This window comes from Bombus huntii, chromosome 9 (assembly GCF_024542735.1).
Source record: "Bombus huntii isolate Logan2020A chromosome 9, iyBomHunt1.1, whole genome shotgun sequence".
Classification (NCBI taxonomy): Eukaryota; Metazoa; Arthropoda; class Insecta; order Hymenoptera; family Apidae; genus Bombus; species Bombus huntii.
Window position 1 is genome coordinate 9,354,520 of NC_066246.1, and position 22,518 is coordinate 9,377,037.

Here is a 22,518-nt window from a genome sequence, read left to right on the forward strand (position 1 = left end):
TATTTATCCTTTACATTATCTTTTGTATTACTGTTAAAAATTCTTCTCAACTACCGACACTAGTCGTTCCATTGAAAAGAAAGTGACAGATTGTTCGTACATCGTAGCAAAAGCTCGCAATATCACGGATGAAGCCGTTTTCAAATTTGGATACGGCGGCCGACTTTCGGTGAAAACGCCATTCCGTTGATAATGAAAGGATCGAAAACGACGCCGCGTAACAATGGCTGAATTCACTCGGATGGCATTCGAGACCGTGAAGGTCGACGATCATAGAGACGTCATAATCAAGGGAACCTAACGGCAACGTGAAAAAGAAGCCGAGGGCGCTCATATGGCCGAGACCATAGGCTGGCCGTACCCCGTGTTATATACGGGCTGCAGTGAAATGAGTTTAATGAAAATAGCATTGTACTCGACCATTAATCATAGCGACTCTCTGATAGTATCTCTCTCTCTCTCTCTTCTCCCTTTCCTGGCCTCCAGCTTTTCATCCCCTTCTATCGTTGCCTCAGTCTCTTTTTCATTCAGTGTGATGTATCGTCGTTGAGTGGTGCGTTATACCAAGATCCGGGGTTATGAATACAAACTTCGATCAATCCTCTCTCCACCCTTCGATCGAACAACTCCCGCGAAATGAAACTAAGTGCATCGCAGTTACGCGCCATCAAGGATCCGCGTGCATTCTCGTGCTCACTGTTTCCTGTTTAGATTCGCAGCTAACTTTCCTCGCTTTAATTTTACTGTTAAACTTTTTCGACTTTAGAACTATATCGATATTGCTATATGTATAATCTAAACATAAGGATAATTTTGTTTTACCTAGTTTTGTATTTATGAGTAAGACACGTTGATCAAGTACATTAATTTTAAAGCCGAAAGAAGAGATGATATTATTATATCGCAATCGTTACTTTTCAAATTTACCTTGAAATGAATGGAAATATAAGTTAATTTGTTTTTACAGAATTGAATATTCATGGTGTATCTATGTAGGAAATGAAATTGAGAGATTGACAAAAAGTGGAGTTGATCAGTTTGGTTTCCGAGTTGATCATATATGTAATATCGCATGTTATATCAAATTGAATATTCACTTTTGCGTACACCTATCCTTCTGCTGATATGTCATTTAATTCAAAGGATAGCATTTGAAGCAATATATCGAAAATATGTAAACACAAAATAATTTCAGTTACCTAAATCGTTAGAATTGTTTGTTCCCATCTATATGCTCGTCATTGTATGTACCCATAATTTGTATTATACAGGGTGATTGGTAACTGGTAGTACAAGCAGAAAGGGGGTGATTCTACACGAAAAAAGAAGTCGAAAATATAGAATAAAAATTTTTTTTTTACCTTTTTTCTTTTTTTTTTAATTTTTCCATCGAGACAACGATCTACAGTGAGATCCGTTATAACGAGACGTGGTAAAGTGCACGCGTACCGAGCGAAAATTCAAAGTCGATTTTCTCGAAAACAAAGCCTCAAACGAAAAATTTGTATTGTATATTTTCGACTTCTTTTTTCGCGTAGAATCACCCCCTTTCCGCTTGTACCACCAGTTACCAATCACCCTGTATATAATTATTCATTTGCAATCTAAAGAATTGCGATAGTAATTAGGATATGAAAGTAACTGGAAACCAAAGATCTAGCAATATAACTATAAAATTTTTATATCTTATTATCTTTATCTTGTTTATTCGAAAAAGACGTGGCTTTTCTTCTCAACGACACGGTCGCCCGTATGACAATGGAGGTCCTGTCATCGTTATGAGTTTGCATCGTTCGCGCAGCTCTCAATTAAGATTTTCGAACTACTTAGAGTCTGCTTATTTCGGCCGTCACGAACGATCTGTCAGTTGAAAGCATAGCTAGAATCTGTATTGATCTCCGCGAATATGTACGAAATCAATGGGCCACCGTGACCGTCGAGCCAGCTATTGAAGTCGCCAGGTTGTTGCCAGTCACGGTTCTGCGAATAATTCGTAACCTGTCGTCTTTTCGAATTCGCAACACACCGATCCTGGCACCTTTTATCCTGGTTCTATTTTAAAAATGATAACTTCAGCTCTTGATTCGTTCGATTATTCTCACTGCCAACGAACATATAGATACGAAGTACGCGTAGAAAGAGAATAACAAATTGTTTTTAGTCCGACAAAGACTAAATACACGCGACTAATTATAAGAAGCACAATGAGAAGTATAATACGTATGAAACACCTCGTATGTTTCTTCGTCTACAACTATACCTATCTAACCCTGTACTGCAATAATTTAATTAAAAAAAAAAAAAAAAAAACAAGTGTTGCAAACAAAACGTCAAGGATCCAGCAACGACTAAAATTCTAGCTCGTTACTTGCAATTTCTATCTATATTTCTATAACGATTTGAAAGACGAGAAAACTATAAATACGTAGTTGATTGAAACTATTCTTTGCCTGCGCAGAAGAAACAATTGTTCGAACAGGAACGAAAACAAAATATGTACGTATGTGAATAATGAAACTGTAGGTAGGTATGGATGGAAACAATTCCGAAATACAACATCACGGGATCGACCGCCATTTTCTCCCGAAAATTCATCCGACAGAAACAATCAGGGAAGAGAAGGAGGCCAAACCCACTTCGGTTCGCTGGGCGCGTTTTCAATTTCCAGGACCATCAATACGTCCCTCAGAATCCCCCTGCCATGCTGCTCCAATCTCTTTGGCCCTGCTCTCCCCTCTCTTTTTATCTTGCTCTCTCCTCTCTTTTTTTCTCGACTACGTCCCGCGACCAACCGGCTTTCTTCTCCCTCGCCCTAACCCTCATCTTCCTTTCCAGCTTGCTTTATCGATGCCGCCCCTCGACCAGAGGGATGCTGTACATCTATCATTTTAACAAACCCTCAGCGATTGCATCCCGCCAACAAATGAACGCCATCCGTTCCGATGTTTTTACGAATACATTTTAGCTGGCTCCTGTCGTTATGCAAAAGAAAGCGAGAAGCCATCATCGAGCATCGTTCGTATTTTCTTCTGATTATATCGAGAATTTAGCGATTCTTTAGGAACATAGGTGAGCGAAGTATATCGTAGTAAGCGTCAGAAAAATGGAGAAATGATTTGTTCAGTGGGAAGAAGGATAACAGAAACGAGTTCTCTTGTTTTTAGTGAAAATTCTTACTTTTGGTACTTACGTCGTTTGTCGGTTCAAACGCTTTAATCGTAGCAAGAGTTTGGAGTTTATATTGAAACTATCGATGATGGAATTACAAATTTCTGTAAAGGTAAAGAAATTGAAGAATAAAATTGACGAAATTGAAGAAAGAACGAAGAATACGTGGATAATATGGAAAGAAACGGGATTTAGGGGAAAAAATCACAGGAAAATGTCTTAAAATGCATTGTTATAAATCTGCAAAGTTCCTAAATAAATTTACTCAATTTTAAATAAGTTTCTATAGGAAGTTAAAAAAGGGTCTTCTAGGACTTTGAGTTTCCATTAGATCGAAAGAGATTATTTCCTTCGTATAAATGGAGCAAGTCGCTATAATCGAACCTGTCACCATTGCGAACGCAGATCGTTTGGAATTTCAGCCGAAGTCGTAAATTAAATATTCACGCCAGTCACTCCGAATGAGCGCCATTATTTTACGCTGGAACATAATACGCTGTACTCTTCGAGTATTCTCGTCCTATTAAATTGGAATCAACGATAAAAGATAATTTAATAGTCGCAGGCAAATTTAGATCGAAATTTTACCATTAATCTATTAGCATCCCGTTTCATATAAAAACAGACAAACCGTATACTCAATATTATTAACGAAATTACTAAAAAAAGAAAAAAAGAAGCATACCGTATATCTTCCAATCAATCGGGCACGAAAGTTTCCAAATTTCTCTGTTTCGAGAAACGTACAAGAATTCGATAAAAATCTTTCGAAGAACTTAAGTTCACCGTTCGATAGAAACGAGGAAGATAGACTCGTATTTTTAAAGATATTCGCAGTTAAAACAATTTCAGGACTAAATATCGGGACAATGGCTGTCAATATACAGCGAAAGAAATTGGAGGAAGATGGGACAGAGGAGTGGACTGGCCTTTGTTCTCAGCTGTTCGCGAACCACACTTTGGATCGATGTGTCTGCTTTCGATCGGGATCGAGGATATTCCCCGTATTATTGGAGCCTCGAAGACGGCGGTCCCTTCACAAAGGTGGAACCCGTTGGAACAATACGATCTTCGAGGAGGAAGAGCCCGAAAGACGAAGCGAGTTAGATAGGGATTGGAGAGAGGAACGAAGGAACACCGACTTTACTACCGAAGGCCGTGAGAGCAAAAGAGAGAGTCAAAGTGGAAGAGTAAAGGAGACAAGAGATCGGAGAACGGAGAGAAGAGACGATCAGAGAGGAGAAGAGAAAAGAAGAGAAGAGAAAGAACGTCGAGAAGTCTGATGGGTTACCCGCCCAGAACGTCATGCAACGTCATTGTCGGTGACCACGGTATGGATGAGCTCTCGTTGGCTCGAATCTTCGTGGATACTTAAACGCTCTTCGTGCTCATCGACTGAAACGCGTCAGATGAAGGAAATCGACGTTGAAAAAAGTTGTGTCGTAGAATAGAAAGTGAATTAAATCAGTCGATCTGGAGTGAACTGCAGACACGATTTTAGATTCTTAAGGAAACTACGCATCGTTGAACAGGGCACAATAGAATCTTGACCGAATAAAATTCATTGAATCAAACCGCTGCAATCAATATAGGTACAATTATGCAGTCGTTCAGTCTTTGATTACTTTAAGCTTGCCGAACATATTTCCTTTTTTTTTTTTTAATAATAATAAACTCTAACTCGTATTTACCCCAAGATCGAGATTTATACTGTTATTTACTAGCTTGTAAAATTCATGATTTTGAATAAGATTACGAATTGCGCGAATAGATGGAACGTCTAACAAAATTGATAAGACGAAGAGGGAAAGACGAGGAGGCAAATCTGGAGGAAGGAGATAAAGTACAGTAGTTTCGAGATATTCTCACGTACAGGGAATTAGAGGGAAGAGACAAGACGAGAAGCCGACAGTTTGGGGTTCGAATTATCGACCGAGATCATATCCGAGTGCGCGTGGGATGGTTCCTCCTAGCCTAATCTCTTTGGTATCTATCGAACATAGCTTCTATGGGTTCTGCAGGATTATACCTTTTGACTGATCTATGTTTGACCGATTATCACGGTGGGAGTCCACATGCAGACACTTGATAAGAATTAGGAGACCTACAGGGAAGAAGGGCAGCTATACTTGCTAGTGATTCGCACGTTCTATAAGATAACTTATAGAACATAGTAAACAGTACAGATACGTTTGCAAACTTCAAATGAATAAAATAAATGAAAGAAATTCTCTTAAATTTTGTTCGAATATAATAGACGCAAGGTAGATTTATCTAACTAAATTTAACTAACTCAATGAGATATTTTCTAGACAAGGATTCGAGTAACGTTTGTACAAAACAGGACAGTCGATCGAGAGATTGTAAAGAGATAGCCACCCCGAGTGCCGAATTCTTCTGTTAGTCCATCGAGTAGCGTCACTTTTGTTTGATGCCTCACCGTCGACTTCACGACGAATCGATACCGATCTATCGACACGGATCGCTTGCCTCTCATGGCCGTATCCACTCGAGTATTAATACGATCAAATCTTAACCTTTTTTCTTCTTTTCTTTCCCTGTCGTTTCCGATGAACAATCAAACTTCCGACTGGTGAACTGTTTCGAACTCGACGACTCAACGACGACGAACGTATTCCCACGAAATAGTTCCGACAAGCGAGAACGTACATCTAAATCATGACTTTCTATCGCTGATAATCGCAAGGAAGACACAAAAGACGGAAAGGCTGAACGCCAAGGCGAACTATCAGAAAAGATACACTACCGGACAAAAGTTTAGGTATCTGTGAAAGGTCCTTCAATTTTCCTACCGTTTAACTTAATAATTTTAATGCCTCTATTCTGTCAATGTTAACACGGTGATTCATATTATGCCATATCGTTTAACTTTACTTTCATCGGAGTCTCGACTTCTAACCCTTAAGCCGAAACTTTTAGCCGATGGTGTACGTTAGAAACGCGAATTTGAATGTCACACGAGAAAAGGCAAAATGTTAGATTCTCTGTAATGTGAAAGTATACGAAACTCGATAAACAATATGTCATTAATTGCTAATTGCGGTCCGTAAACGGGAGAAAGCGTGGCAGAGATCGAAGTCGAAATTAAGAATAAGAATATAGGTACTTATCGAAGATAGATCGGTAAGTTCGGTTGAGCATGTTATGACAAAGATAAGGGTAATGTTACGTACCTTTTCGTTAGTCCCATTGATCGCTTCCAGAGCTTTTAATTTCTCGATCTCATCGTCGGACTCCTTTTCCAACGTGGACGCCTTTTTCGTTGTTGTTGTTGGTGCTTCCACCAACGTAAATCCCAGATCCACGTCTTGCTTCCAGAGCACTTCGATTAAATCCATATCCTGAAACAATACGTAAGCATTTGTGAAAAAGTGTTGGTAATTTAGATATATAAATTGAAAAAATGAAAAGAACTGTTACGTTGACACAAATTCATATTTTTATTAGATACAAATGTTTATTTTTACAAAAGTAATAAACGAAGCCTAAATGGAGGTTCGTTTCATCTAGTAAATATTGTAATATATGTTCCACTTCGGATATTTTACGTTTTTCTTCATATTAAATGTGTATTCTACAAATTTTTGCTTTTTAATAATTTGCCATAAGTTCGTGAACACCCGCTGTATATCAATATTCGTTAGATGTTATAATTAATAATGTACTGTTAGAAGCAGTGTAAAAAGTATAGATACGATAATTAATTTCAACGAAGATAACGTAGAACGTCGTTTATTAACTATTTTTTAACGAATAAAAAATATGTATACATTCTTACAAGTCAGCAAAATAATTTTCACAAAAAAAAAAAGAAAGAAATGGCATATGTATAGTCTGTGAGGAAATATTAAGAGACATCTAAAAAATGAAAAAAATATATATGTAGAAGATATTCGTAAAATTGCAGTTTAATGAAGAAAATTGATAACTCCGATATATAGGAGAGGAAATTACTAAATTTAATTATTTTTATACTTAGTGAAGTTTTCTTTTGGTTTTACTATGGCTTGAAGCCGTCGTGATATTGAATTTATTAAATCGATGTGTACTCTAGCGGAAATGATTTTCCATTCTTCTAAAATAGTTCTTTTCCTATCATTTCTTGATGAAATACGTTGACTTCGTAATTTCCCATTTCAGGTGATCCCATATATTTTTAATAATGTTTATATCTGGGGATTGTAGAGGTGTTTCTAAGTGTTTTCAAGTATTATACAAGATCGATGCTCGTGTGTTAGTAGCATTATACTTTGGACGGTTATCATGCATCATAATGAAAGTGTCTTTCAAACTCATTTTCTTTTGATGCAGACTATTTTTTAAAATACCTATGGTCATATTTATATTTAATATTAATATTCATTATAATAGTAATAATATTTATTAATATAATATTATATATTTTTGTAAGTTGCTAGATGTTTATTGATATTTTCACAATAGGAATAGATATCGCAGTCTTTTCTTCTTGAAAATTATTCTGAAGACTTGTAAGAATACGTAAATATTTTGATTCGATTAAAACCTTGTTACCATACGATGTTTTATAATAATTCTGTTAAAGTTCAGTACTGTGCAAACACTTTTTACAGTGACTCTATACTTTTACAGGATAGAGAATTTATAATTTCTGAAAACTGCAGTATGTACCTACCTATGTATCTGAATTTAGATATTGAATTTCATACTGATTTAGTTTATTCTTCAATATCCGTAATAACCCATTAAAAAAGGATTAGATGTCACTTATCGTAAATTGCAAGAAAACTTTTGCAAATTGTAAATTGCAAATTGTAAGAATTCTATTCTACACTTCCAATTAAATTTTTCGCGTACTCGCACGACTAAAATAAGTATAATTGATGATTACATGTTTACGCGTAGCATAGTAATTAATAAGTACAAGGATTTCGTGGTAGCACAACAAGTTTTGCGTGCTCGCTTTATGTAAGTTAATAACGTTTCGATCACGATCGAGTTGTTCGAAATCGAAATCACGATCCTGAAGATTCATTTTGTTGCGGGCCAAGATGTCCCTCGCAGGGAGTCCCATCGACGAGTGTGTACAAAAGTGCATGATTAATGACGGGCCGAGTATCGATGCATCTCGAAATGGAGGAGATCGAAAGGAGAAGAAAGAACCTGGGAAAAAGGACCAATCACATGACGGGGCACAATTGTCGGGGCAGCTGGCCCGTAGCTTTTAATTGAGCCAATTTCGCCGAGTTCGTATTCAACCTCGTTAACTAATCTACAGATTTTCTTCGCTAATTTAAACCTGACCGTTATTACAACCTGTGCAAGAAGAAGTAATGTCGAGTAACGGCGACCGTAATTAGATTTCGCAATTAATTCGACTCTGTTACAGTTTTTAGTGAAAAATATTCGATAAAAAACACTTTGGTTAAGATATCCATGTTGCAGACTACGCAGTTACAGAAGTTAAAGATCGATTAATTTTTATCGCTAATTAGAACGTTTGTTTTTTAACGGTTGATCAGCAACTATCGGTAATTTAGTGGTTTTGTCAATTAAGTACAAATAAATGAAATTATATATATACACGCGTATCTATTTGCCTCAGCTTTAGGATATACGAAATTAACCTGTACTGCTCTTTAATAGATGAATATGCTCTTTTTAATTCAATAGCTGTAACAAGTTTTACTTATTCGTAAGGAGATAGCGGACAACGTTTTCATATTATAAATAGATTACGTATGCGAAAATGTTTAAAACGATATTTCAGTAATTTAAGAAACTTATAGATACACCTATACAGCTATACGTATGATTTAAAAGTGATCGACTTTTTTTATCGAAAAAACATTGATCAAAGATAAATTGAAATTACTCCGAAGAAGCTTTCCTACCGTACATTTCTGCAAATATATAATAAATAATTCGCGTCCAATGAATCGTATTCGCGGATTAAGTGACTAGCAAATTGCAACTACTTATCGTGTCATAGCGGCAACAGGACGTGAGATTTTTGAAGTAGTATTAAGAACACAACGACGTCTTACTACGTCCAAGAGAAATGTCAAAAGCCTCGTTACGATTTCATTAAAAATTGCGAGTGGAAGAGGGAGAAAGATAGCATTGGTATAACAGCCGGTTATACAGATACGTGAATGAAGACACGATTAGATTTGCTAATTTTTGTTGGAACGAGCAAGCGTGACAACTCGTGGCCTGCTTATTAAAGTCGAAGAACGGATTTGTATGTGTTCATTTGATGTACTTGTTTATACTTTCATAGAAACGTAGAATTTCTCTTATTTGGCGAAGATTGCATTAGATTAAGGAATGCTGCTTGTTAATTAGAAGGCAATTAGAAATTCTGCTACATAAATTTAAATAGCAACGTCTCGTCTATTCCAAGTTTGAATAAAAATATGCAGTTCTTTAGTGGAACAATCTCTTTAAAACTTTCTCTATTATATATTATATTATTATATATTACATTTATAGGTAGTATAGGTTACATCTCTTCTGTGTTATAGGAAAATCATGTTAATCTTTAAAATAAACCAAACAATATAAACTTTGAATAAATAGTTTTACTTGTATATATACATCGATATGAAATACAGATACAGTTAAATAGAAATACATGTCGTCTTTAATAGAATGCTTAAACATTAATTCGCTTCATAAATTTATATCTAATACGAATCTAATATCTATATCTAATATCAAATAATACGAATTACTAATTCTATTTCACATCTAACTTTCATCGATATTTTACCAGTTTATTCTTGCAGAACTGTATTTTTAGAACGGTCGCTACGTCCTTAATCAGATAAATTTGTTAAAAAAAGAGGAAATATCTAAAGCTTCACTATCGCAATTACCTTACGATGCAGGAGAAACGATTAAGCGTGTAAAACGATGGACGTGTAGACGATTATCAATAATATCACATATTTCTCGTTAGTTTGAAAAATTATTTCTTCGATCACAAGAAATACCGAATTGGTTTTAGTTCAGTATTACTTGTACGTACTTGAAAGTTTCTTATCATTATAGTCGCTAAGCGATCGATCGTACATTCATCACGAATTAATTCCAAATATAATTTGAAATTGTTACAGACAATTCTCAACTATAAAATCAATCCAATAATTCTTATTTACATACACGTGGGTAATCCGATAATTTTTCCAAGCTAACAAGAAACATATGATTAATCATTCCACCGTTTTACACGCTCGATCGTTCTTCCTGCAACAGATCACGGTCCCGATAGAATTTATTTATTTAGCTCGTGTATACGCATAATTTCATATGGATCAATCGGAGGAATCATTTGATGGTTAATACACGGGGTAAAGACAGAGCCGGTTGGCTCGTAGCCATTAATCTTTGGCCATCGTTATCGGTGATCGCAAATTTTAACACGGCGCATCGGAACCGCAGGATAACGGATATGTTTCTGCATCACGCTCGATCACGAACGCGCCATCGAAAATTACTTCACCGAGCGTGTAATTTGATGCTCCGGAGGAACGAGAAAGAAATGGAGGACGCGATGAAAAAGAGAACCAGAGCGTGGGTGTGCATAAGGTGTCGGCCATGTTGGAGAAACACAGCGGGATATCCGCCGCGCCCACAGCTGGGCACAGCTCTCCTCGAGAAATCGAATCGACTTCGATGCCTAGGCCAGCAGCGCGTTTCACCTGGCACCAGCGCGCTCTTTCCAACGACACCGACGCCTTTAATTTTTATTCGATTAGCCACGCGGCAAGATAAAGCGTCGGGATACCGACTCCGAACGGACAGCAATTTCTTCTTTTACGTTCTCATTGATCCCTTTTTATCGCCGTAACGTAACAAATCAATGGCTATGTAATTGAGATTTTGGATTAAATATACAGAGAAAATATAATTTCAAGAGACAGTAGGTACAGTAAATGAAATTACGTGTTCATCATCGAAAGATTGCTTCGTTGCTTTCGTACGATTCCTGGGATTTGGGAAATAACGAGGAAAGTGAAACGCTTCCTAAGGAAATAATACCAAAGGGACGATTTGCGCGTAAAGAACATGCAAGTTCCGAAGCTGAAGAAAATTCGTATCTCCCGCGCTATACGTTTCTAACTGTAGGTATGTAATGATAAATAATACACGAAGATATATACCGTGAGCCTAAATGAGAGAAATGAAGCCGTTGAAGTAAGACGAAAATCAAGAATAACAAAATTACATTGGGTGGTTCGAATGTTTAGTCAAGAATTAGTCCGGTACACGCATTTTTGTCAAAAATAATAATCCTCCAATGTGAAAAGTGAAAATAAATAAGAAGAAAAAAGAAAAGAGAAGAAAACGGAAAGCGGAAAGCAACGGAGAAGCGAGAAAGAAATCGACGATTATGTTACATAGGTGCAAAAGAGATAGCATGGTTGTGGAATTAGAGAAGAGATAAAGTTTAGTCGTTTCGAGATTCCGAACAAACAAGATTGGCGGAAATGATATAACGAGGAGGTAAAATCGGTTAGGAGTGAAATTTACACGTTATAAGTGTCAGAACATGTGTCGAGACACTTTTACAGAGATAAGGACTTGGTGCTCTTTCCAAGACGTACCGATATCAATTCGAAACTGTTTGCTATTGTTTCTTTGAAAAGTCCTGATTTTCAGCAATTACAAATTAATTTTTGTTTACTGGGCAGGAGATAGTAGAGACTTACTATGGCGCAAATTTCATCGTTTAATTGTGAATATCAATATCCAAATAACTCTTCCTAAATCTTAAATGTTGCATGAATGAGCGTAACTTCTCAACGATTTGATTTACAATTGCGCTCTGGATATCGTTCCTGTTTATCTGCGTACATACTGGTAATAATTACATAACTGAGAAGTTACCTCTTGCATAATAATTCACTGATCAAATAACGATATCACTGAATCGAGACAACTGAGAAATTACAGGCTACAAATTTCTATTTTACAAATACTTTTCACAGTTTTACAATTTACAATTACAAGTTAAATAAGGCGATTACCTTGGCTGTAATTTGTGACGATCACTTTTAAGACTTCGCTCATTTCATTATAAATCTTGTTATTATCATACGAAGGAATTTATACATGTATCGATAGTTTATAATACGTACAATGTAACATATTACGATAATATAAGTTCCAAAATTTTTTTAATAATATCAAGTAAACAGAGCCTGAGCGTCCTGTTACCTGCGTAATATCGTCAACTTTTTCGACCATGAGGCTATGTTGCGAATCGTATGTTTTACATTTTGAAAAGTATGGAATAGAACAACGATCTTCGTATCGAGAACACGTGTCCCATCTTAATTAGTTATCTTGAAAAATAGTTTTGCAGTCGATTGTTTCTTCGTCCCTGAATAACAGGTGCAACGATCTCCACCAGTCTTGAATCGATCTGTCTTCCTAAAGGAAAAGACTTCGCTTCTGCGGGACACGAGCCGATGACTATACGTTTTATAACTTACTGCATCGAATGTCGATCATACAACACCGTGATAATGTAATTACTCTCCATTGTCGCCGATGACAACGAGTACAGCCAATCTTCTCGAATAATCAAACGCTTCTTCGGGGAAACGACGGTTTATCGTCGGTATACTATATAGCAACAGATCAGTTGCGTTCAAGTGGACTTTTCTGCAAAGTTTGATCGATTACACGATCGGTTAATTCGTGTTCTTGATACGATTCTTTGGTATTTGTACTGTACTCGACATTCCCAACGACACCGTAAAGCTTAAAGGAATATTTCGTCAGAAAAGTATCGAAATATTTGTAACTGTTTTTAGCACTTTTATATGACACTTCAGGAATCATAAACTCGTATCGATTATTAATGATTTATATATCATAAAATATTAATTTTAACTATCAGTAATATTCTAGAAGTTATGACACATTATTTGAGGAAGGAATAACTATGCACTTTCGTTTGCAAACTGATGTTTTAATCTACTTTTCTGGGATCCAGTGCTTTAGTGGTGCCAGAATAATAAAATTATGTATGTAAAAATGAAGAAACTGCATTACATATAAAGATAAACGTAGTTTGATAAGTAAAGATTCGTCGAACATTCTGGTTGATAAGAGATACGAGTATAGATATTTTTATCATTAATTGATATTTATTTAAAATATTCTCTCGGTATACAGAATTAACAACTAACGATTAATTCTATTATCCTGAAGTCTGGAAAAATATAGAATTATAAAACGTATATATACATACGAACAACGATTGACATGGATGTTCTATGAAAACTTTGATCCTCTTCTTGATAAATCCATGACATTGTGACTCCATATGTTCATGTAACCTGAAGTTCTCACTTTGCCCTCGAATTTCTTATATTTAAATTCTTCCTAATTTCTTATCTTTAAGCTTCACTTTTCCTATTCCTTTGTTCTCCAACATCTCTTACTGCGACCAAAATACTTGCTTTAACATTGAAATTATTTCCATAAGGTGTTCGTTTATTAGACGTTAGTTGAGTGTTTATTTAATAAACGTAGAATGGAATCCCATTTATTGGAACGAAATTTTAGACACTGTCTGGTTAAATAAATTCTTGAAGATTAAATCCACTTACGTGTCTGAACGTAAACATCCAATTACACGAATAAAAAATCATAAGACAATGAAGTGAATCAGTGAATTTCTATTTATGAACTTCAATTAGATATAGGATCTGTTTTTGTCTCTCGATGTGCACAAATAAACGGAATTCTTATTCTAAACAGTAATCTTATCTTATGCTTATCTTTTTCCAAATTAATCTACACTGTCTTACATTATTTATTTATTCATACTAATGGCCGAAGCATGTCTTAAAAACCCAGACGACAAAGCACTGGAGTCTTATTTTTCGAGAGAAATGTTATTTTCAAATCAATCATGGACTTGATCGATAGTAATTAGTGATACGAATTTCATTACAGATTGCTATTGTAATCATTTCTCTATTTACACAGTACGGTATCAGACATGTCGCTGATAGATCATTAAGGACGCACAATGTACACAAAGAAGAAAAAAAACAGTATCACAGCTTATTTGCTAGCAATATTAAGCTATTAATTACTTTTTTTCACATCTGATAGCGAACAAGCTGAACGTAATAAATGACAGTAAATTGTTTATTGAGTTTATATAGCACATTATATTAAACAAAATATTGTTGAAAATTTCGGTATATCTAGCGTTGACACGGGCATAATATCTATCTCTAGAATAACAAACATAATTTCGAAATAGTTTATTAATTTATGTGAAAGATGAATCAAGAAGCCTTCGAGAAACAGGTACTATGAGCTCACGGTTATGCTAATTAAATTACACCGTACTCGAATTGCATCGTAATTAAATTACGTTGTATTTGAATTACATAATTCAAACTTTTCAATTAATTCAATCGCTAATTACCGCAATCGTGGGTATAATTAGAATACAATGCAACTGAGTGACAGCTCGGAACTCCGAAGAAGCGAGATAAATGTTTATACAATTTATCTTTCATATTTGTATCTTTTTAACGTCTACGCTGCGTATCTTCCACTTCCCGTTCATGCGTGACGCAATTTTACGTTTATGTCCTAAAATTAGATTATTCGATTGTACTTTCTAACCGTACAATTACGAATCATACAGTAATTTAATCGAATATGAGATACGAATTACGAATTACAATATAATTGAATACGATGCACTAATCGAATTACTTTGTACGCTGTAATCATAATTCATGGATTAATTCAATTGTAATTTTGCACACTTTCGTACGGTTTATAATTCACGATAATAGTTACCCATATCGATACGATCAAATACTCGATCTATGATGAAACGTGCGATCATCGAAATGTGAGAATGAAAAACTAAAAGGAAAAACGTTCGAAGATAAATGTAATACGAGTCAAAGATTAATTACACCAAATGGTGACTAGCGAGTTAGAAAAGTGGCTTACCGCTAATAAGTAATCTTTACAAATTTATCGGTAATCTCGTTATGGCATAACGCCAGTTTTGCCTTTCTTTCGACGGCTGTTGTGTATCGAATCCTCAACAGAACAACGTACTTCTTAGTCGGTGAACCTGTCAGGATGTACCTGGCTTTGAACGATAAATAGGCCTAATGGTGGTTCTACCGTTAGGTTGACCAGGCATTATCCTCGATTTTCACGCCACCCTTTCGTATCTAGCCGAGAACGTACCGACAGCTTAGATCCTCCTGTATCAGAAATAAAAACTACCTACCGACGTAGCTTCTTGTTGCGTTCGTTAAAGAAAAGACAACGTTCAAAAGCGTTTGAAAATGGAGATGACCATCCCTGGAAGGTTCTACTATCAACGATTATTTGAATTATTAATATTCATTACAAAGATTATCATCCGAGCTGTTACTATTAAGAATATTAAATTATTATTATCGTTAAGAAAGATTGCAATAGTGAAAAATGAAATTTCGTTTATTTCTAACGTAAAAGACAGGAAGAATGTATCGCAAGAATTATAAATGATTCGGTGCTTTGAAATTCAATTTTCTCAGTTTTGAAAGCCACAACGTAGAACAATGTTGCAATGCTTCATATACGAATACGATCTAATGCAACGAAAGTTATAATGATTTACGATCATAGAGTTACGTTGAATTAACGATGCATGAAGTGGGAAGTGTAACTAAATGAAAAATCCTAGGGAAGGATCTTTCTGCACTGCTTGTAAAGTAATGACTACGCTATAAATAAAAAAAGGTAGGAACCGTAGCGAATGATGTTCCGCAAATTCTACTTGCCATTCATAAATTATTTAATATTCGCTTAGTTACAAGTGCCTTTGAACATTTTGCGGTAAACCAAGATAGGCACTGACCGCTAATGGGTCCCACGGGTCACGCCTATTCATCTTCTTGCTCTTTCCGGAAAAGGGATTGTAAAGGACCATTTTCTTACCGGTTCCGATTCATCTTTTTGATCAGATGGTAGATATCGCTGAAAGAAATTTTTATCCAAGTTTCTACAAATCCATCGAATAGGTCGCGGTATCGCGCAACTAAAGAAATTCATCCGGTTCTTGGTAAAGTTATTTTTACTTAGAAAAATTTCACAAATTAATTGTTACTGATACGATTTCTCGCTTATATTGTACAATGATAAGTTCTTTAAAACATTGATTTTCTCCTTCTTAAAAAAAAGCCCTTGTTTCGGTTGAAATTAAAAAGCGAAATTTAAACATAAAATTAAAGAGTCGCAGCAGCGATCGAACCTGATATGATTTGCGTATGTGTTTTAATTTGTTTTCATTTAATTATCACGTTACATCTATGTGTTATACTTGAAAACAACGCGATGAATGTAGTACCTAGGCATTGCGTGCAAATGGGTCGGAAAAATTGTTCTAATGATAAATCACTCGAAGATACCTAAATCGCGTTCACGGAAATGCTTCATTAATAATAACGAAAAATTACGTGTCGCGAAAATAATTCTGCATTACCATATGTCAAGAATTTTCGCAAACATTTTAAGAAAATCTCTCATTCGCTGATTCACACTCGGTCGCTCAATTTTTAATATGAAAATCCTTGTAAACATTCTTGGCTAACTGATAAAACGTTATCATAATCGTACTTCACACGAACTTTATCGGTCTGTACGAAAAAAATGTAAGTAGGTACTACATAACTGTTCAAGCAAATACAGGAGTTACAATATCGAAATACCATCGAATGCGTAGACGTTCCCGTATCAAAGAATACCCGAGAAATCTAATCAATCACTATACATTAATAGGACGTTTTCTTGAAAAGTGTCCCGTTAGGTGATTCAAAAGTTGAATTCCTATAAGGTTGATTAAAGAAATTGAGCAACTTTCTAAAGGCTGGGTTACGTCTTCTACAAAGGGAGAAAGAAAGAAAGGAGGAAAGAAAGAGAAAGAGAGAGATTCAAAAGCATAAAGCATTAATTTCCTGGTTTTAATTAATGCGTCGTGCACGCAGCCGTACAGTAATGGCGGCCGAACCGTCGTACTACGAAGAGGGGATAAAGGAGGGGGAAGAGGGAGGCGCGGCTAAAAGGGGAATTTGATTAATGATCCTGCAGGATCTGGGACGCGAGGAGGGAGAGAGGAAGCGTATCCTGGGGGACGCCTGTCTTGCCACAGAGCACCGATCACTACCAGAACATACCTCCACTCTACGGAACACATTTTTCAGATTTTTTGAATACACTTTTGCATCGAATATTTTTGAAAAATAGTTCCAACAATTTATTCTTTCTCTGATAAACGAACGATAAAAGAGAGAGGGAGAGAGTGAGAGAGAAAAATATATAAAAGATACGTTAAAGCATATAGGACAGAAATATATATGTGTGTATATATATATATATACAAGACTATGAATGACAAACATTTACAATTAGAATGTAGAAATCAAATCAATAGAATGACGTAGTTGCGTAGGAATTAAAATTACGCAAGTTGTATAAAGCTTACGCGCATGTTTACATTAAGTTGAAGAATAAGTTGAAACACGTTAGGGTAAGAAGTAAATTACAGAACACAATCTATTTATCTTCTAAAGAAAAGCACCGATCAGTTCTTTTAATTTCCACAGCTATTCGCCTTATATAATTCGAAATAAAAAAGAAAACGGTGCTCCAAGAATGCTGAAAGATAGTTTGCTTATACCCTATTTTCGATATATGTTTTCCATGAAAAATTCCTGTTCCATAAACGTTGAGATAACTCGAGTCCCGTAAATTAATGGAATTACGAACATTCACGCACGGCAATTAATATTTCAACACGCTGAAACTCCGTTCCTCCTATCAATCACGATAAACGACCCTTAAACGCCGCTATCTCTAGAAAATTACACTTCTCGACGAATCTACCCGTTTTGTCAATGAATCATTTTGCGATAAAAAAGAAGAAAGGAAAAAAAGAATGAACGAAACAAAAAAAAAAAAAAAAAAGGGAGGAAAAGAAAAAACAAGGCAAGAAAGAAAGATTGATCAAGGAAAGAGAGGATGTCGGTAGGAAGATCAGCCGTCTCGGCTGACCGAAGAAAAATAGTTTGGTTATCGACGCGGGCTGGAGCCAAACCAGCCCCTATCTCGTGTCCCATCGACGTATCATCAATGTAATTCGTATAATGTATCCACGCAAGTCGAACTGGTGAAAGAGGCAGAGAGGGAGAGAGGGAAATAGGGAGGGGGAGAGCGTGCAGGAGAGGGCGAACGCGTACTTATGTTGTGGGATATATCGGTGAGAGGCAAAAGCAGTGAGGGGCGGTGCGTGTGTACAAAGGGAACGCCGACGATGCCGTCACGAACGTTCACCCCAACAGGGGCGTACCTATCTCTATCTCTCTCTTTCTCTCTTTCTCTTTCTCCTTCTCTTTTTTCAACCCCCGCGCCGCGATGTATCCGAGGTGTACCGCCAAGCCCACGTATTATGTATTCTCCGCTTTTTATTCGTATATACCTCGAAGACGTGCGTGTACTGTTGATCGTAGATGAAACAAGAAACGCTGGGCGATAATTTTAAAAGAAGAAGAAGAAGAAGAAGAAGAAGAAGAAAAAAAGAGTATGTACGCGGCTCGACGTTAAAGAGGAAACTATAAATCTTATTATAATTATTAACGTATAGCGTTATCTTCTATTATCGCACGTGCTTTTCAACGTACGCCTCAGACTTGTCTCACTAATATCTGTACTTAAGGCATAGAACGCATTATAATTTTATCTATACGTCCATTTCGATTTAATTACTACGCGGATAGATTTCTTTGGCATCGGTGGATCGCTTTGAAGCGGCTAACTTATCGGATCAAGATGGAAAGCAAGGTAAGGCAAAGTTGGGAAATTTTGTTTTACATTTAACGTGATTTCGTATGGCATATATTTGTTAAGTAAAGTTTAGAGCTAATCATTTTGTACACTCTACATAATGCTGTCTTTTGTTATTTCAAACACCTAATATTTGATCCTCTTTCGTAGCTTCAAGATGAACGTTAATCGAACGCCATGGCAATGTCTCAAAATTCATTTTAATATACGTGATAGCATAGACGACATAGAATCTTTTGCTCGATAATTTTACACGATAATCTTAGCTGTAGATATTTTATATTAATCGCATTTCCTACAGATTTATATATTTATTTATCGTTACGATATATAACAGTAACATTCATAAACGATATAATTTGTTGCGCGATTTGTTATACGCACATGCGTACTATATGCAGTGTACCTGTATAATCTTTTATATCGCAAATAGATGAGGCAAATTTTATTTTCAATTCGAAACAAGTCAACTTCTTCTCGGCTAAGTTAATCATCGGAGAAATTCTTTTCCTTTACGATCAATCTCGGAGTCATACATAATCGAACAGGTAGGTATGTTGTTTTTCTACACGATGTTAGGAAGCTTGATTCTTTCGCTTTTCTATACACGAGATTACTTTTTTGACGTCGGTTTCGCCGTTCCTCGACGATTATTAATAATTAACGTGTCCCGGCGTACGATGCTTCCGCGAAAACCCATAAAAATGTCGTTTTTGATTAAATCGACAAGATCCGCAGATCGAGCGGCGATTTTTTCTGAGATAGCGCGCGATCGGTTCGAAGCTTGTAATTACGCGGGGAAGAAAACCGGTCTTGCGTCCAGCGATTTCACGACGGACGCCTTCACTCGGTTATGGCCGCCATTAGTGCAAATAAGATTCTGGACTGTCAGTCTAGCCGAACTAATCACCTCGTGTCCTCTTCGTACGAGACTTTCGAAGGCGTTAATTATTTCTACTGACTCGATGTCTGCCCTACGATTCACGTATCATGACAATATATTGCAGATACTTTGTACTGATTTTAAATATTCTACAGTGGACAACATCCCCACTGCACTGATGGTGAATTTTCATGGCAAACTTAGTCCCAGTGTGAGCAACCCCCTGAGTGACGCCACCCTTTTTCGATATTTCTTTCGAGAATTCTTTGTTTCGTAGTTAAAATATCATAAAACTTCGCCGAAAATCTGCCTTCTTTGATTTTCATGAATTTTACGCAATAAAGTTTTAAATGTGAAGGCGCTAAACTTGTTTATATATTTTTGTAAGACTTTGATTGCGTACGTAAAAGTTTAGACTTTCGGTTTAGCTTCAGATTAGTCAAAGTCGCTCGAGTTCGAGCAAATATTTAACCCCTGCAAGCTACTACTTCACTCGATGCGAATTTTGTTTGAATATTATCTCACTATAGGATCATTTTTTCGCTACCGATATTTTTCTTACTGAGCTAAAAGTACATGGTATCTTCTCATTTTGACGTTATTATATCAAAAACTAATCCCGTGGCTTGTAATGTACAAGTTTGATTATTCGTCGCAAACTTCAAAATTGAACTTTTAAGAAGTTAAAGTCTGGACAGTCTTCTAACTGTAGGTATCCCGTAAATTTCTTAGAAAAAGACAAAGATAGGTAAGAATGATCTTTGCCGCGAACTTGTAAAATTCGCGCAAAAGTTTATAAAATAGATTGTTCCGTGGCAGCACCGCCATTGTAAATAATTCCTAGGTAATCCTAATCTATTTCCAATTAGTTTATATACTCGTAAATAACTCTGTTGCGAATCGTAAACGTTTCGCATTTACTTTGTTTTCTTCTGCAAATATACTTGGAATTATCCATATAACACGATCCACGGCAATTGTGATTACGCGGAACGACCATCGACGCGGTTGATCGTGGAAAGTCGCGGGAATATCCAAGAAACTGTAGAAACGAACAGATGTTAGCGGGTCGCTTTGATTCGTCGTGAGCCGCGCTTCTGTGAGAATCAAACGGAGAACTGCAGTCCATGCAGTGCGCGTCCGCCGCGAAGAAACTGCAATTCACGATGTAATCTCTGGGGAACTGGCATCGATCACACGGGGATCTTGCTCGACGTCAAAATATTTCCAGAGACATTTTGTACGCCACGGGAACGGAATCGCTTGATCCATCGGAAGCTGACCGTTAAATTTTGAATGTATATTTCTGTTGTTAAACATCCGAAAGAAAAAATTAGACGCGACAGAATCGATCCCCGAGGAATAGCGAGACACTTCTCGAACTTTTGCCGCCGCGTCTCCTGGAATTGATTGCCTTACGATCGTACCATAAAGCAATAATGATTCATGGTTACGTAAGAATATCGTATTTGCAGCTTTGAAATTGTTCCTGAGAAATAATACTTAAAAAATTACATAATAAGACTATATACAACTATAAAAAAATATATATAAAAAATAGTATGAAGCAACGTGCGAATTATTTATCAGGCAATATACATATTTAATGAAGTATGAAAGTACCTTGGTATATTAATGACCATATTTTTATTTACGATCATTATATTGCCGTTATTGTTACCGTTTAGACGTTAACACGACACGTTTCTTATGACACAATATCGCTGCCATTCTACGATCCCACGTTCTGTTTCTGGTTTTCCTTGCTTCTTCTCTTTCAGCTAATTGGTTATAGCGGCAGAAGTGTTGCTTTATTGGCCAATTGACATTTACAGATGTCTTACATCTATACGTACATACATACTTTTTTACTTCGATACTTTTATCGCGCATTATTTCCAACTTCGCTTGAAACTTCGTCAACCTATTTTACGTTAAATTGCTGGCGCAGGTGAATAAAAATAACGAAAACGTAAATACTTTTCGTCATACGTATGGATCGAGGTATATAAACGAATAAGATGAAATATTTCGATACTCGCAATATACTGGCAATTGAAAAACCAGATAATACGTACGCCGTATAGAAATGAAACTTTAAAGAAAGAATAGAAATGCGACTTATATCACGTTCTTCCCCTATAATTCTCATACTTCGTATTACACGCGTACACGCGTATTATGCCAATAGATAATAAGAAAAGTTATAAATTCCGTGATGATATCCGTATAAAAAATATGAGACGGTGAAAGGAGGGAGAGTGGGACGAAGGGAATAAGAAAGAGCAGAGAAAGCAAGATCGACGTGACTGGCCGTAGTGGGATGATGGTCCTTTCTTATCGTAGAATAGTTAGAAGGCGTAGCAAGGAGGGCCGAAGAGGCGGTTGACAAATGAAGAAGACGGCGTCCCTTTGAATTTATAGGCTATAAAGGAGTGTAAACGCATCCGGCACGAATCAACCGAGTATCGTGGCAACGGTGAACACGTTGCCGAGTATTCGGACTCACGGTGTCGATTAAAAAAATGTTAACGAGCCGGATATGGCTGACGGCAGGAAGGTTAAGGCAAGAATCGCGA

The 22,518-nt window shown here is 36.4% G+C and overlaps 1 protein-coding gene and 1 long non-coding RNA gene across 7 annotated transcripts in view; both read right to left on the reverse strand.

The window, feature by feature from the left end:
- The window catches only part of LOC126869477 (segmentation protein cap'n'collar), a 112,025-nt gene that overhangs the window by 68,456 nt on the left and 21,051 nt on the right, over positions 1-22,518 (reverse strand). For all 6 annotated transcript variants that reach the window (XM_050626073.1, XM_050626072.1, XM_050626074.1 and 3 more), the window contains exon 2: positions 6,363-6,530. In XM_050626073.1, the coding sequence (XP_050482030.1) occupies positions 6,363-6,530 (168 nt within the window). The remainder of the gene's footprint in view (positions 1-6,362; positions 6,531-22,518) is intronic.
- Positions 9,733-14,464, reverse strand: LOC126869484 (uncharacterized). The gene is made up of 2 exons (XR_007690937.1): positions 13,436-14,464; positions 9,733-12,843 (listed from the first exon to the last, which is right to left on the reverse strand). It is a non-coding gene; the product is annotated as an uncharacterized LOC126869484 (long non-coding RNA).